This window comes from Oryctolagus cuniculus, chromosome 21 (genome assembly GCF_964237555.1).
Source record: "Oryctolagus cuniculus chromosome 21, mOryCun1.1, whole genome shotgun sequence".
NCBI classification, from domain to species: Eukaryota; Metazoa; Chordata; class Mammalia; order Lagomorpha; family Leporidae; genus Oryctolagus; species Oryctolagus cuniculus.
The window spans coordinates 31,521,136-31,538,558 of NC_091452.1; the positions used below are offsets into that span (position 1 = coordinate 31,521,136).

At 56.9% G+C, this 17,423-nt stretch overlaps 1 protein-coding gene and 1 long non-coding RNA gene across 2 annotated transcripts in view; both read right to left on the reverse strand.

The window, feature by feature from the left end:
* BCR (BCR activator of RhoGEF and GTPase) overlaps positions 1 to 16,645 on the reverse strand; it is a 129,387-nt gene extending 112,742 nt beyond the window's left edge. Inside the window, exon 1 of the mRNA XM_008250161.4 lies at positions 15,200 to 16,645. Within this exon, the coding sequence (XP_008248383.3) occupies positions 15,200 to 16,505 (1,306 nt within the window). The 5' untranslated portion in view covers positions 16,506 to 16,645. The remainder of the gene's footprint in view (positions 1 to 15,199) is intronic.
* LOC138847405 (uncharacterized) lies at positions 699 to 5,325 on the reverse strand. The gene is made up of 2 exons (XR_011385202.1): positions 1,782 to 5,325; positions 699 to 1,424 (listed from the first exon to the last, which is right to left on the reverse strand). It is a non-coding gene; the product is annotated as an uncharacterized lncRNA (long non-coding RNA).
* Positions 16,646 to 17,423: the final 778 nt, after the last annotated feature.

Sequence of the window (17,423 nt, forward strand, 5' to 3'; positions counted from 1 at the left end):
TGACTCTGGCAAGGCAAGAAAACTCTGAGACTACTACACTCAGAGAATAAGCAAGGCACAAACGGACCAAGACTATGAGTCCACTCGCAGGAAGACCCCCGGGGCGGGCATTTGGCATAGCAGTTAGAACATCTCTCATGCTTGCATCTCAGGTCGGAGTGCCTGAGTCCAGTTCTAATGCAGACCCTAGGGGGCAACAGGTGATGGCTTAAGTATTTGAATCCCTGTCCCCCAAGTGGGAGGCCTAGACTGAGTTCCTGGATCCCAGCACTGGGTTGACCCAGGCGTTTGGGGAGTGAACCAGCAGATAGAAGCTCTGTCTCTCAATAAGTAAATATATAAAAAAATTTCCTTTAAGGGGCTAGGGTTTGAATATGCTCACCATAAAGAAATAACAGAAGCTTAAGGTAAGGACCAGTGTTGTGGCATAGCAGATAAAGCTGCTGCCTGTGATGCCAGCATCCCATATGGGCACTGGTTCTTGTCCCGGCTGCTCCACTTCCAATCCAGCTGCCTGCTAATGGCCTGGGGAAAAGCAGCAGCAGATGACCCAAGTGCATGGGTTCCTGACACCCATGTGGGAGACCTGGATGAAGCTCCTGCCTCCAGGCTTCCGCTTGGCCCAACCCTGGTCATTGCGTCCAGCTGGGGAATGAACCAGCAGATGGAAGATAGATCATATCTCTCTCTCTCTCTCAGATACACAAATAAATCTTTAATAAGAAAAGTTTAAGGTAATGGACATGCTAATGACCCTTCTCCGGTCATTACCCAGCGTGAATCAGAACAACACATTATACACCTCATAGACAAGGTCCAAGTATCAGGTGTCGATCAAAACATTTTTAAAGGGCTCTGGAAGACCACAGCCCTGCAGGCCCCTGGATGGGCAGGTTCTGCAGGTTGGGCCTTGGGGTGGGAGTCACCCGGCTGCAGGCTACAAAAGGAAACCGGCTCAACCACCCCACAAAGTCTTAGCCACCACTTGGGTCCCAGCTTCCCATGGCCCTGGGGCTCTCCCCAAAGCCCAGGTGAAGAGGTGGCCCCACCACTCCCACTGGAGCGTCCACTCACGGCCCTCAGGCCACATGGCCCCAAGACACGCTTGACTGGGTCTCCCCTCACCCTGGACCTGTGGGCACCCCAAGGTAACCCAGAAGGTAACCAGGGCAGGCCCAGCCACCTGTGCAAAACCACTCTCCTGAGTATCACTCAGCCACAGAAAGCAGTGACGTCCCGACACGAGCACCAGCGTGGAAACCTCATTCTGGGTGCAAGAGGCCGGGATGGGTCCACACCTTAGCAATGCTCCCTCTCCTCTTCCTCCCTCCTTTCCTACTAAAGGAAGAGACACTGTGGTTTTTACTTCCTCTCTGGGTCATTAACCAGGACAGCAATGTGGTTCGAAGCCTTCCCTTGGCAACCTTTTTTTTTTTTTTTTTTTTTTTTTTTTTATTTTTAGACAGGCAGAGTGGACAGTGAGAGAGAGACAGAGAGCAAGGTCTTCCTTTGCCGTTGGTTCACCCTCCAATGGCCGGCGCACCACGCTGATCCGATGGCAGGAGCCAGGAGCCAGGTGCTTTTCCTGGTCTCCCATGGGGTGCAGGGCCCAAGCACCTGGGCCATCCTCCACTGCACTCCCTGGCCACAGCAGAGGGCTGGCCTGGAAGAGGGGCAACCGGGACAGAATCCGGTGCCCCGACCGGGACTAGAACCTGGTGTGCCGGCGCCGCTAGGCGGAGGATTAGCCTAGTGAGCCACGGCGCCGGCCCCTTGGCAACCTTTGTAAGAAAAACCCAGAAGCCTCTCTTCTCCACCCCCCCTCCCCCAGAGCCACAAGGCCCAGAGGAACCACAAGGATCCCCTGAGGAGGACCAAGGCCATCCTGCCCCCAGGCTGCTCACCAGTGCGTGGCCTCAAGTGCCTTGGGCGGATCCGGCCATGGCTCTGACATCAGGAGATATGGCTGCTGTCGTTCAGGGGCCACAACGCAGGAAAACACGTACGGCACACCTTGCCTGGGTCCCTTTGGATTGCTTTGGGAAAATCCTTGGACGAGGTGCCCATAACCAGCTTAGAACTTTATTGCTTACAGCTCTGGGAGGCTGGGAAGTCCCAAGAGCAAAGCATCGGCAGCCTGCGTGGCTGCTGAGGGTCTCCCTCTTGGTTCCTAGGTGGCGTCTCCTAATTGTGTCCTGGAGTGGCAGAGGGGGTATAGGGAGCTCTCTGGCCACTAATCTCACTCATTACTGCCCCCCCCCCACCAAATTCCACTTCCTAGTATCATTCCCTTGTTGGAGTAGGGCAGACAGTCCACCTGCCCTGGGAAGCCATGAGAAGCAGAAGAAAATGGAGGGAGATGAAGTCCACAGCAGAACCACCCCCTCCCCCCAGGCCCTGGAGACCCACCTTGGGCTGAGCTGAGCAGCTGAGATGATCTGTCCCCACTTAACCACGCCCTCCTCCTAACCACCTCTTGCTAAGTAGCATTCAATCATGCCAGACGTGTGTTGGGGGAGACTCCGCAGAACCAGACAAGAGCCTGCACCTGCCTCTCATATATAGCCCCCCAACAGATGAGAGGTTGCAGTGTGGGGGGTCATCCTCTCCAGCCGACAAAGGCCAAGGGGGAACGACACCCCTGCACGAGGCCACACGGCAGCAAGAGCCAGGGTTCCCAAAAGGGGGTGGGTGCGGATCTTCCACCTTCAAGGTCTGTCTTTTCCCGGGAACTAGGTCCAACAGACGGCGCCCACTGTGATGCACACAGAAGCTCCTCCCGCCGCACTGCACCGCACGCCGATGGACAACCGCAGTGCAACAGAGCAAAGTGCATCTCCAGACACACTTGAGTGGAGGGACCACCCCCCAGCCCTCAACCCCCGGGCCGCTCACTCCTGGCTCTGCCTGGTTGCCTCCCACTGTGGCTGATGCACTGCGGTTCCTCTTCTCTCAGCGTCCCCTGGCAGTCTCCTCGGCTCCTTCCTTGTGCTCCCTGGGCTGCGCTCCCAGCCTCTGTGCACACGGCCAGCCAGCTCTGCATCTAGCCAGGCCTCGTCCCCCTGCACCTCCCAGAACCTGCTCATGCTGGGGACAACTGATGGCATTTGCAGCCTGTCTCAGCTCAGGCCGAGACGTCTCAGCTCCTGATTCTGGTGCTGGCAAAGTCGAAACAGTATGCACCTTTCTCTCTGTCTCTCCCTCTCACTGTCTATAACTCTACCTCTCAAATAAATAAATAAGTCTGGAGCCATGGCTCATTTGGTTAATCCTCCACCTGTGGTGCCAGCATCCCATATGGGTGCTGGTTCTAATCCCAGTTGCTCCTCTTCCAGTCCAGCTCTCTGTTGTGGCCCAGGAAGGCAGTGGAGGGTGGCCCAAGTGCTTGGGCCCTGCACCCACATGGGAGACTGGGAAGAAGCTCCTGGCTCCTGGCTTCGGATCGGAACAGCTCCAGCCGCTGCGGCTATTTGGGGAGTGAACCAACGGAAGGAAGACCTTTCTCTCTGTCTCTCTCTGTCTATAACTCTACCTGTCAAATAAATAAATAAAATAATAATAAAAAATAAATAAATAAAACAAATCTTTAAAAAAGAAAGAAACAGCATGCAGCCAGCTGAGAAGCAGGACGTGAACAGACTGTGCAGAAGGGGCAGTGGTGGAGCAAGAAGCCAGAGATTCAGGGAGGTACCAGGCGCACTGCTAACAACCCACTTCTGTGGGAATCCCTACAGATGGTGGAGCCCCCAAGACCTAGTCCTCTTCCGTGAGACCCTACCTCTTAAAGGGTCCAGCACCGCTCAACATTGCCACACCAGGACCAAGCCCCCAGCCCATAAATTCTAGGGAACCAACAGCCCTTGACCGATGAATGACAAGAGTGGAAGGACACACAGTTCTATCTTCCTGAAGACCCCTCCCCACGCTCGTTGCTGGAGGCATCTCAGGGACGAGCTCTGGAAGACGCTATCATCCAGAGTCCTGGAAATGTGCAAAATAAGAGGGGAAACCAGGGTCCGGAGCTGTGGCGCAGCAGGTTGAAGCCTCTGCCTGCAGTGCTGGCATTCCATATGGGTGCCGGTTCAGTCCTGGCTGCTCCACTTCTTATCCAGCTCCCTGCTAATGTACCTGGGAAAGCAGCAGAAGATGGCCCAAGTGCTTGGGCCCCTGCACCCATGTGGGAGACCCAGAAGAAGCTCCTGGCTCCTGGCTTATGGCCAGGTCCAGCCCTAGTCGTGCGGCCTTTGGGGGACTGAACCAGCAGATGGAAGATTGACCGATCTCTCTCTTTCTCTCTCTCTCTCTCCTTCTCCCTCTCCAACTCTGCAATTCAAATAAATAAAATAAGAGAGGGGAAATCAAGTCCCTAGATGACTGACAACTCGAAAGAACGGCCTGGAGTGAGGGGCCGGGTGACTTCTGCTGCAGTTCAGTGGCTGCTTTCCCACCAGACTGAAAGGGACCTGCAGCGAGGACCCAGCTCATGCTACTCAGCACCTGCCCTGCCCGAAACAGCAGGTGCACAGGACATGTCTGCCAAGCGACCGATCCAGACTGACCCATACCCCACCAGGGAGTCACTCTGTGTCCCTTCTCCTGCCACAAACATCGCTGCTCAAGTCTGAGGACGGAGGCCAGTGCTGGCCACTCTGCGGTCGCCTTGACCTCGACCTGGGTCATTCCAGGTCTGTGTGTCGGTCTCATGCACCCCCTCGGCCACGACCAGAGGGCGACCTGTAATTTTGATAATTATCTCACTAGAGCCACTTCACAAGATGGTTTTGAGGGCCCAGGAATGTCTCATGGCCTCTGTGAACAAATGACGTGTTTATGACACAGAGTGGGGTGCCCCAGTCTCCCCAGCCCAAGCCCAGGCCCAGGCTGGCGACTGCATCCGTGACCTTGGAGCTGTTCTTTCTTTGAGCATCATTAGCTAACCTCTGGGGCGTGTCTTTTTTTTTTTTTTTTTTAAAGATTTATTTATTTGAAAGGCAGAGAGAGCCGGCGCCGTGGCTCACTAGGCTAATCCTCTACCTGCGGCGCCGGCACACGCGGTTCTAGTCCCAGTCGCTCCTCTTCCTGTCCAGCTCTCTGCTGTGGCCCAGGAGTGCAGTGGAAGATGGCCCAAGTGCTTGGGCCCCTGTACCATGGGAGATCCGGAAGAGGCTCCCGGCTCCTGGCTTCAGATTGGCTCAGCTACAGCAGTTGCTGCCATTTGGGGAGTGAACCGGCAGATGGACAACCTCTCTCTCTGTCTCTCCCTCTCTCTGTAACTCTACCTTTCAAATAAATTTTTTAAAAAATCATTAAAAAAAAAAAAAAAAAAAAAAAACAGTGGGGAAGGGCCCAGGGTGTGTGGCAGGTCCCGGGGGACAGATTCTGTCCTTGTCTTCAGGATCTCACTACCCTGAAGAAGGAAGCCAGACAGACAGAGGATTAACAGGAAACAGCTGCACTCATCCAGCTCAAGGAAGACACACAGCTAGGGGAAGATGCGTTGGCACTACTGGGTTTTGTTTTCATTTGTTGGCTTTTAAAAGACAAAAGACCAACAGCAAACCTGCATGGAGACATCTGCAGGGTATGTGTCCAGGTATGCCTGAGGGATTGAAGAGGCACAGGTGGTTAAAGAAAGGCAGGACTAGGCCGGCGCCGCGGCTCACTAGGCTAATCCTCCGCCTAGCGGCACCGGCACACCGGGTTCTAGTCCCGGTTGGGGCGCCGGATTCTGTCCCGGTTGCCCCTCTTCCAGGCCAGCTCTCTGCTGTGGCCAGGGAGTGCAGTGGAGGATGGCCCAGGTGCTTGGGCCCTGCACCCCATGGGAGACCAGGAAAAGCACCTGGCTCCTGTCTCCTGCCATTGGATCAGCGCAGTGCGCCGGCCGCAGCGCACCGGCCACGGCGGCCATTGGAGGGTGAATCAACGGCAAAAAGGAAGACCTTTCTCTCTGTCTCTCTCTCTCACTGTCCACTCTGCCTGTCAAAAAAAAAAAAAAAAAAAAAGGCAGGGCCAGCGCCGCGGCTCACTAGGCTAATCCTCCGCCTTGCGGTGCCGGCACACCAGGTTCTAGTCCCGGTCGGGGCGCCGGATTCCGTCCCGGTTGCCCCTCTTCCAGGCCAGCTCTCTGCTGTGGCCCAGGAGGGCAGTGGAGGATGGCCCAAGTGCTTGGGCCCTGCACCCCATGGGAGACCAGGAGAAGCACCTGGCTCCTGCCATCGGATCAGCGCGGTGCGCCAGCCGCAGCGCACCGGCCGCGGTGGCCATTGGAGGGTGAACCAATGGCAAAGGAAGACCTTTCTCTCTGTCTCTCTCTTTCACTGTCCACTCTGCCTGTCAAAAAAAAATAAAGAAATAAAATAAAGAAAGGCAGAAGGGGCTGGTGTTGTGGTGCACTGGCTAAAGCCTCCACCGGCAGCACCGGCATCCCATGGGGCACCAGTTTGAGTCCCAGCTGTTCCACTTCTGATCCAGCTACTTGCTAATGTGCCTAGAAAAAGCAGTGGAAGATGATCATGTACCTGGGCCCTGCCACCCACAGGGGAGACCCCTGGATGGAGTTCCAGGCTCTGGCTTCAGCCTGGCCCAGCCCTGGCCACTGTAGCTGTCTGGGGAGTGAACCAGCAGATGGACGATCTCTCTTTCTCCAATTCTCTAACTCTGTCTTTCAAACAAATAACTTTAAAAAACATTAAAAAAAAAAAAAAAAAAGAAACAGGAACCAGGATCAGGATTATGGAAAACATTGTATTGAAAAGAATTTTTTAAATTTAAAAGAAATGACCTGACCCAATCCTAACTTTTTAAATGAGAGAAAAGGCAGACCATGGAGCCCTAGGTCGTGGCTAAGTTGCCTAACCTCACCGGACGCTCTCACGAAATCTGTCCTAAAACATAGGTGGGGATGGCCTGCGCAAGCACCGTCTCTCTGCTATGGCAGCTCCCTCCTCCACTGCCCAACAAGGGATTCACTGGGCGTCAAGGGTGGAACCAACTTTCCCATGTCAAAGTCCTGACTCCCCGTGCCTTTGAAGGAAAAGTCTTTCAAGAGGTGACTTAAGTTAAAATAGGTCACCGGTGTAGGCCCTAAGCTAATCTGACAGATGTCCTTATTAAAAGACAATGGGTGGGTGGGGGGACACTGTGGAGCAGCAGGTTAAAGCCCTGGCCTGAAACGCTGGCATCCCATATGGGCACCGGTTAGAGTCCCGGCTGTTCCACTTCCAGTCCAGCTCTCTGCTGTGGCCTGGGAAAGCAGCAGCAGATGACCCAAGCGCTTGGGCCCCTGCACCCACATGGGAGACCCGGAAGAAGCTCCTGGCTCCTGGCTTTGGATCAGCCCAGCTCTGGCTGTTGCAGCCATTTGGGGAGCGAACCAGCAGATGGAAGACCTCTCTCTGTAACTTTGCCTCTCAAGTAAATAAATAAATCTTTAAAAAAAAAAAAAGATCAGAGGTAGGGAGTTAAGGATGATGACAGCATGATTCCGGGGAACTGGAAAGAGCCCAACTTGAGTGAAATAAGCCAGACACAGGACAGATATTAAAGGGCTCCACCTACACGAAGCACCCAGGATAAGGGAGTCTGTGCAGAAAACATGGCGGACACCAGGGGTTGGAGGACATGGGGACAGAGTGTTTTCTGAGTACGGAGCTTCAGTCTGGGAAAATCAAAGTCCCAGTGATGGGTAGTAGAGACATTTGCACAACATATGAGCTACACACCAAGGGTCTTCAAAACATTTATGAAAAATGCATATTATAAAAATAATCATGCATGAATTTAAAACTTTCCTTGGGCCTCAAACGAACTTTATCTTTTAATTCCATTTTCCCAAGAACTTCCTGAAGTACCCTTGTATTTAAGGCCTTAAACTGTACACTGAAGTAATTAGGGCTGTCTAGCGCTGTGGTGCAACAGGTTAACCTGCCGCCTGCCATGCCAGCATCCCGCATCACAGCACCAGTTCCAAGTCCCGGCTGCTCTGCTTGTGATCCAGCTCCCTGCTAATGCGCCTGGGAAAGCAGCAGAAGATGGTCCAAGTGCTTAGGCCTCTGCACCCAGGGGGAGACCTTGGATGGAGTTCCGGGCTCCTGGTTCCAGCCTGGCCCAGCACTGACTGTTGCAGCCGTTTGGGGACTGACCCAGTGGATGAAAAACATGTCTCTCTGCCTTTCAAATAAAGCAATATTTAAAAAGAAATAACTAAGGGCAGACATTTGGCCCAGTGCATCTCACATCAGGGTACCTGGTTTCCATTCCCAGCTCTGCTCCCGCTCTGGCTTCCTGCTAATGTGCACCCTGGGAGGCAGCAGTGATGGCTCAAGCAGTTGGGTCCCAGCTATTCACCAAGACCTGGATTGAGATTCCAACTCCTGGATCCTGACTTTGGCCTGGCCCAACCCTGGCTGTCGTGGGCATTTAGGGAGTGAACCAAGGGAACGTGGCTGTCTCTAAAATAAACACATAAATAATTTTTAAAAAAGATGTATTCATTTATTTGAAAGTCAGAATTACACACAGAGAGAAGAAAAGGCAAAGAGAGAAAGGGGGGGGTCTTCCATCCACTGGTTCACCCCCCAATTGGCTGCAACAGCCGGAGCTGGGCCAATCCAAAGCCAGGAGCCTGGACTTCTTCCGGGCCTCCCACACGGGTGCAGGGACCCAAGCACTTGGGCCATCTTTTACTGCTTTCCCAGGCCATAGCAGAGAGCTGGATTGGAAGAGGACCAGCCGGGTCTTGAACCAGCACCCATATGGGATGCCAGCACTCCCACTGCAGCACTGGCTTTCACGATGCCGCAGTGCCGGCCCCTTGCATAAATAATTTTAATGACTACAATGGTACAAAAGGGAGGCAGAACAGTGGTGCAGCGGGTTAAGCTGCCACGTGCAGCTCCAGCATCCCACATCAGAGTGACAGTTCGAGCCCTAGCTGCTCTACTGTTGGATCAGCTCCAACAGTAATCAGCTAATGTGCTTGAGAAAACAGCAGACAGTGGCCCAGATCTCCCAGACACCCTTGTGGGAGACCTGGATTGAGTTCCTGTCCCCTGGTTTTGGCATGGCCCAGCCCTGTCTGTTGCAGCCATTGGGGAGTGAACCAGTAGATCAAAGATCTGTCTCTCCCACTCTGCCATTCAAATCAATGACTACGTAAGTCTTGGAGCTGGCACTGTGATGTAGTGGGCTGAGCCACTGTCTGCATGCCAGCATCCCATGTGAGTGCTGGTTCAAGTCCTAGCTGCTCCACTTCCAAGCCAGGAGGTCTGGATGGAGCTCCTGGCTCCTGGCTTCTGCTGGGCCCTTCCCTCCTTCTCTCTAACTCTGCCTTTCAAATATGCAAATAAGTCTTTTAAAAACTCATGCATATGTTGTATACATTCTGCAATAAAATGTCAACAATAAACCCATGCATGCTACATAAACAACATATTTTAATGAAAAAACAACATTTTTCCAAGGGGAAAAAAAAAAAAAAAACCCTAACTGAGCCACAGTGGTTGCATTCCAGCCAGAGCTGAGGACTCCCAAGGGGTTCATAGTTCATTTAACACACACTCCCTACCCCCAGCCTTGACCCAGAAAGTAGCAGCTTTAGCCAAAATTCAGACCTACTGTTCGGCAACCTAAGCAGGCTTCCAAGAGACCCAGTGAGCCTCCGCGAACTCAAACCACAGAGGGAGCAGCGGCCCAGGCCTGGAGCCCCCGTGCTCTCTCCCGGGTGGGTTCCGCGCGCGGCTCACCTGCACCCTGTCCTGGCGGGGACAGCAGTCACGTCAGTCACAGGGGTGCCACAAGACTCCTGAGCAAGGGAGGGAGGCGGCTCCCAAAGCCAGAAGCGACAAATGAAGGCAGAGAGAGTCACAGGGCAGGCATGTTCCCTTGGACACACTCGGGTCAACAACACTCCCTTCTCCTTCCTTAGTGAAATGTTCCGGAATGCTTCGTTCTGTTCCCAAAACAAGTCAGCCGTCCTGAGCCAGACAACCCTAGTAAAATCTGCACTGGGCTCCGTTTCCATCCTGCTGATGGCTTTAGCAGCCCCAGACTCCGGAGCTGCCCACTCTCCACCCGGGGAACTCAAGGCTCTGCTCTCAAGAGGTGCCCGCGAGTGACCTTTCCCTGCCCCCAGGTTACTCAAACCGGTTGTGGGTCCAGTCAACCACTCCAGGGGGAACAAAAAACAAGGCAGTGATCATTCCGGCGCCAACACATTGGGCCAATTAGTGGCTTAATGAAGACGCGACGATGGGCAGTGACGCACAGGAGTTCTCGGAGAGACCTAAGGGGCACCTGCATGAGGGGGGAGGGGCTCACAGGGCTTGGAGCTAAAGGAGGAAAGGACCTAGGGTTCGTCCTAGTGTTCTGTAAGGAAAAGCTGAAATACCGGGAGGAGATTAGGAGGAGATGGGGTCTCCCACCTGGCTGCGGGGGCCCAAGCACTCGGGCCATCCTCTGCTGCTTTCCCTTGCACACTGTCAGCGGGCAACTGGATCGGAAGCAGAGCAGCCAGGACTCAAACTGGTGTTCATATGGGATGCCGGCATGGCAGGCAGAAGCTTTACCCGCTTTGCCACAGCGCCAGTGCCCTTAAGACACTTTTGAGTGAGTGTGCGACCTCTGAAACCCAGCCCACAGGCTGTGAAAGGCAGGAGAGATCTTCCCTGTGTGCGACACAGAAGGCTGAGACAGGCTCTGCTGGGGCACCAGGAATGCACCTGCACTGAGTCCAGTGCCTGCAGTGCTGGCATCCCATAAAGGTGCTGGTTCAAGTCCCAGCTGCCCCACTTCCAACCCAGCTCCCTGCTGGTGCACCTGGGAAAGCAGCAGAAGATGGCCCAAGCCCTTGGGCCCCTGCAACCCCATACAGGAAGAAGCTCCTGGCTCCTGGCTTGGGCCTGGCCCAGCCCTGGCCATTGCAGCCAACTGGCCAGTGAACCAGTGGATGGAAGATTTCTCTCTCTCTCTGACTCTGCCTTACAAATAAATAAATAAATCTCTAAAAAACCAAAATGGTCAAACCACCTTTAGACAATAAATTTCATGTTATTTATATTTTATCATTAAAAAGAAAGGACATGATGCAGAGTCACAGATGGCAGACGTGGGTGCCCTCCAAAGACTCTGCTGTCACCACACACACACACACACTCCACTGGATGCTCTGCTGATGGGAGGGCGCTCTCCAGTGCCGCTGCTGCTTCCAGGGGCTCTCCTATCTCGTTCCCATCTGACACACACGGATTTCCCTGTCGCCCATCAATCTGTAAGCTTCGAAACAGCAAGGATCACTGACACTACACAGCCCATGCGGCACAGCGGGGAAGCAGCGGTTGCATAGGGCAGGGCTCGTGGCCACGTGCTCTGACCCCTCAGGCTGACCCTGGGAGTCTGGAGCCGGAAGGACCCCTGGACCGGCCTGTCTGGTGGGGAGAACGCAGCAGGACAACCACGTGCGGGAAGGAAGAACGGCTCCTTGTCCACGCCGGCCCTGCGGCCCTGCACTCTCACTTCCTTGGTGCATCCTTATTGGCACACAGACAGCTGATGAGGAGCTCACGAAGGGCCTTGCACCAAGCACCTTGTCACCATGCCCGGCACACAGCAGCGTGGGGTGATCTCAGCTCCTCCCCTCAAACATCAGGGGCTCTCAGCTCTGAAAGAGAAGCGCCAGCCCACTCCCCCAGTGTGCAGCCATCAGGGGCAAGCCAGCGCGTCCGCCTGAGCATCAGCGTGACCTTGGCCCCCTCCCCACATCGCGATTTTTCCACACTGTTCCTTTTCAGGCCAGCAGGCTCCATGGCCATCCACAGAACATCAGTAAATAGCCCAGGGACAGATGGCCAAGCCTGCACGGGATCCCTCTTTCTCCTACGGCAGGGCACAGAGCTTAAAGGCTCCCAGGGCTAAATCGATCAGGAGTTTGGTTGTCTGAAGATTTACTTACTTATTTGAAAGGCAGAGTTACAGAGAGAGACGGGGAAGGAGAGATCTTCCATCCACTGGTTTACTCCCTAAATGTTTCCAGCAGTCACAGCTGGGCTGGGCCAAAGTCAGGAGCTTCACCCAGGTCTCTCACAAGGGTACGGGGGCCTAAGGACTTGGACCACCCTCCGCTGCTTTCCCAGGTGCATTAGCAGGAAGCTGGATCAAAAGTGGATCAACCAGGAGTTGAACCAGCGCCCATATGGGATGCAGGCATCGCAGGTGGCGGTTTTACCCGCTGTGCCACAGCGCTGGCCCCTCAACCGGGGAGTCTGGAAGTCCAACAGCTGGTGCAACCCCAAGAGTGAACCCTAATGAGAACCACAGACTCTGGGGGGCAGTGCTGTACCAGTCCAGGTTCATCCACGGCAACACACACACACTTCTGCTGGGCAGAGGTTATGCGGGAATCTCCACATTCTCCACGCAATTTTCCTGTGAACTTGAAAGCACTCTAACAAACCGTCCTGGGGCCAGCATTGCAGCCCAGTGGGCTAAGCCGTCATCTGCAATGCTGGCATCCCATACGGGTGCTGGTTGGAGTCCCAGCTGCTACACTTCTGATCCAGCTCCCTGCTAATGTGCTTGGGAAAGCAGTGAAAAGTGGCCCAAGAACCTGGGCCCCTGCACCCACATGGGAGACTCAGATGGAGTGCCTGGCTCCAAGCTATGGCCCGGTCTAGCCCTGGCTGTTTGAGGAGTGAGTGAATCAGCAGAAGGAAGACATCTCTATCTCTCTCTCTCTCTCTCTCTGCAACCATGCTTTTCAAATCAATCAATCTTTAAAAAAAATGCCCTTTAAATAAAAAACAGGGCAGGCATTTGGCATAGTAGTTAATGCCAGCACTCACAGAGTCTGGATTTCGGTTTCAGCTCTAATCCCAACCCCAATTCCCTGCTCAAGTGCACCCTGGAAGGCAGCAGCTGATGGCTCAAGTACTTGGAGCCCTGCCACCCACGTGGGAGACCCGGACGAAGTGCTGGCTCCCAGCACTGGCCTGGCCTGGCCCTGGCCATGTGAAGAGTGAAACACAGCTTTCTCTCCCTGCCTCTCAAATTAAAAACAAAACAAAAAAACTCATAATTTGGGGGTAAAAAATAAAACCTGTTAGGATCCAGAAAGTCCTAAGAGTGCATCCAGGCTGTACACGTTCCATTCCCTGAGAACCTGCTGCGTGGACTGCAGGCACCAGGCCTCACTTCCCTCCCGTTCCTAACTTCAGCCGCTCCTGCGATTCACATCTGGGGTCTCGGCACGTGGCGGGCAACACAGCCATGTGTACAGGCGCTGCAGAGACGGCTGGGCCCAACTTTCTGGAGACTCAGAATTCCCCACCTGCAAGCAATCCTCATCTCAGACAGCAGCTCTCCACGAAGGCCTTTCATTTTCTTCATGAATCATGGTCCCCGGGCACCACCAGGGGCCAGTGCAAGCTGGCCTGCCCAGACGACAGCTGGCCGGACAAGGCCGGTGCCCGGGAACCGCAGGGCAACCCTCCAGACCCTGATGTGCCTGTAGAACTGGCTTCTGCCTCCTACCACCTTCCGCCCCCGACTGGGACTTGGGAAACCTACAGCCTCCTGCCCCCAGCCAGCGACTTAGGAAAAGCAGCTGGGCCAGGCGGCAGGTCCCAGCCAACCCCAGCTGTAAATGGAAGATCGGCACCTGATTAGTCCTTAAAGCAAACACGACAGAGTGTCACGGAGCCAAAACTAGACTCACTGGTTTCCAGAGGATTCTGACAAACGACACGCATGCAACTGCACCGGCAGAAAAAGAGAAAATCTATGAAGCAGAACACAGGATCGGCCCTACAGGGCCCAGGACTCCAGGAGATGCCCACGGCCTCCCAAAGCCCCAGCCACCCATGCTCCTCTCCCAACCCCACTTGCGAACTGTGCCTGGATCTCAAAACCTAGTCCTGAGGCTGGCACTGTGGTGTAGTTGATAAAGCCACCGCCTGTGGCGCCGGCATCCCATATGGGCACCAGTTTGTGTCATGGCTGCTCCTCTTCCGATCCAGCTCTCTGCTATGGCCTGGGAAAGCAGTGGAAGCTGGCCCAAGTCCTTGGGCCCCTGCACCCACATGGGAAAGCCGGAAGAAGCTCCTGGCTTCAGATCGGTCCAGCTCCAGCCGTTGCAGGCAATTGGGGAGTGAACCAGTGGATGGAAGACCTCTCTGTCTCTTCCTCTATCTGTAATTCTGCCTCTCAAATAAATCTTTAAAAGAAGAAAAAAAGAAACAAACAAACAAACAAAAAACCTAGTCCCATTGCTCCAAGCACCTTAATGGTCTCTGGATGCAGCATGAAAGTCAGGTGCACAATGCCCTGGGCTTAACCTCAAGGCTGGGGACCAGGCTGCCAATGGAAGCTCAAAGCAATCCCCTGTGGGTGTTCATCCTTGGGAAGGTAGGATCTCGGAAAGCGGCCGCCGGTTAAGACCCAAGGTGGAGCGGGTGACTAACGATGGGTGAAGCCTTCCATCAAAGCCAGGAAGATCAGAACGGGTGTGGCTCTTCTGCTCCAGCCCTGGATAAAATCATCCCATTGATTTTTTTTCCGACAGCCTGTTGAGTCACAACTCCCCGTCACCTCGCTTCCTTCTGAATGCCGATCCACACCTGCTCCGACTTGCCAGCCGGCGAACCTGACACTTCTGTGGCCTGGCAGCGGCCGGCACATCTTGGGTTCCCCGAAACGTGTCACACAACCCCTTCAGGACAAGCGACCGTGGCTGCAGGGATTGCCCAAAGTGCAGATCAGTCCTGGCTAAAGGCAACCGGCTGAGGCGGTAGAGGGGACCCCAGCTTTGTGACACTTTGTGAACTGGAGGGGGGAAGGGACCCCAAAATAAAGAGGTGACCCGGCTAGGACATCTGCGTCCCAGCTCCCAAACTGGAACTCACAAGAAGTTCGGTGCCGTAGAACCAAAGGAACCCGCGCCCACCCCACCTACCCCTTCCAAATACTGAGAATCCACCTTCAGGAAAAACAGGGCTGGCGTTAGCTCACGCACAGTATCAGCATGAAGCCACAACTCTTCTTAAAAAAAATAAAATAAAATAAAAAAACCTGCCATTCCCCATTCCTCTCTCTATTACAACTTCTTCCATATCTCTTGCCATCCCCTTTCTTTAACGGTTTCTCGCGCAGCGCGGCGGGAGGCGCCAAGTGTGCCCAGCCATGGCCCGCACCCCTGGAAGGAACTCACCTGGGTCCCCCTGGAAGGCGCTGTCCCCATCGCTGGGCCAGATCTGGCCCGTCTTTCGGACTCCCACGATGGTGGCCTCCGACACCACGACCGGGCACTGCCGGTGCCGCTTCTGGCACTGCGGCGTGGGCGGGCTGCTGCTGTCCAAGGACTGCTGCGAGTTCTGAGACGGGGAGCGACTCTTGTCCCGGAACGTGCGGTAGGCGGTGGGGCTCGGGGAAACGCGGCTGGACTGGCCGGAGGAGAAGTCCTCCTCGCTGGACGTGAGGTTTTCGTTGGAGCTGCAGTCCGGCGTGTAGCCGCCTCCGCTGTCCTCAAAGCTCCGGGGCGAGTAGGACCTGCGCGGCCAGGTGAGGCGCTTCTCCTGCTCCGAGGTGCTCTGGCTGCGCAGGAGCGGGCCCGGGGCGCCCTTGCCCTCGCCTTCCACCATCATGCCCCCGACGTAGATGCTCTGGTAGGGCTGGTACTCCAGGGGCGGCCACGGGGGCCTGCTCCCGCCATTGGCATGGATCACGTTGTCCTTAAGGAAGCGGGGGTTTAGCTCTGCGTCCTCGTAGTCGCCGTCGAGGCCCCCAAGGCCGCCGCTCTCCGAAGAGCGCCCCCGGTAAGAGGGCCTGGACGCGTCGCCCGCACCCTGCCCCTGCCCGTGCTGGGACTTCTTGCGCTCCATCTGCATGGCCTGGGTGCCCAGCGAGCTAATGCGGTCCGACACCTCCTTGTCGTTGACCTTCACCAAGCCACGCTCGTGGTGAAACTCGACGTTCACGTAGAAGGGCTTGTCCGCCTCCGACGATGCCGCGCCGGGGCCCCTGCGGATCCGCTCGAAGTTGGACCTGAGTGCCGCCACGCTGGTCGGGGGCCCGCGGTCGTCGCGCTCCGCGGGTCCGGGCCTGCGCGCGGCGGCCGCGGGCTTGGCTTTGCCGCCCGGGGAGCCCTCGCCGTCGGGCCGGGCCTCGGGCTCCTCGCCGGCCGAGGCGGCGGCGGGCTGCGTGTCGGCACCCTCGGCGGCGGGCGGCGGGCGCGACGCGGGCGCGCGGGGCTCGGCGGCGCCGTCGGGGGGCTGCGCGGCGCGCCGGAAGCCCCACCGCTGGCGGTCGTAGCTCTTCTTCTCCTTGGCCAGCAGCGTCTGCAGGTAGATCATACGGAAGCGCTCCTGGTTCACCTCCTGCTCCAGGCGCCGGATGGAGGCCTTGCAGCGCTCCAGCTCCTGCTCGATGTCGCCCACCGAGCGCAGCTCCATGCGCGGCGGCTCCGTGTCCGGGAACTGCGCCTTCCACGCCTCGGCGAAGCCCACCGGGTCCACCATGGCGCGGCCGGCCTCACCTGCGCCGCGGGGAACTGCGAGCAGGAGCCCTCCTCAGCGGCGGCACGGCCACCTCACCAGGCCCGGCCCGGGTCGCCGGGCAGCCCCCATGGCCCCCGGCGCGGCGGCGGCGGCGAACAATGCCCGCCCCCTCCCGGGCGGCAGGTGAGGCTGCCGGCTCGGTTCCCCCGGGGGGTGCGCGGGCGCGCGCGCGCGGACAGGGACGGGGGCGAGGCGGGGGGGAAGGGCGCGGGGCTGCGCGCGCCGCTATTGTGTGCGGGGTTCCTCGGCGCGGCGCCGGGCGGGCAGTGCCCTCGGCTGGGCCCCGGCTGCCGCTAGCCCATGGCCGCGGCGTGCGCGCTCCGCTGCTCTCCGCTCCCGCGCCGCGCCGCGCCGCCGCCCCGCCGCCGCGGCCGCCGCCTCCTCCTCCCCGGCGCGCCGCGCTGCGCTCCGCTCGGCCCGCTCGCTGCGCACTCAGCGCCGGGCCCGCACTCGGCGCCGCAGGAAGGGGCGGGCCGGGGGGCGGTGGCCGCGGCGCGGCTGACGGAGCGGGGCGCGCCTCTTAAAGGGGCCGAGCCGCTGCCTCGCCCGCTCCGTGCGCGCTCGTGGGAAGGCTCCGACGGCGGTGCACTCGGCTGGCAACTCCGAGCCCAGGGTCCCCGTAAAAGGGACGCTGGACCGGCTGGTTGCACGAGGGTCGGGGTCGGGGGAGCTCCTTCCTACGCAGAGCTGCGCTCGCCGAGCGGCGGGGCCTGAGCGCTCCCGGGAACACCCAGCGAGGCCGGGTCACCAAGGGGTTCCCCGGGGGCTGGAGACAAGTATCAGCTGCCACCCGGGATCGTCACCCTCCATAGAATTTCTCCCACGCAAAGTCACTCAGCCCCGCATCTTCCTTCCTGCTGTCCCGGTCCGAGTGTATCG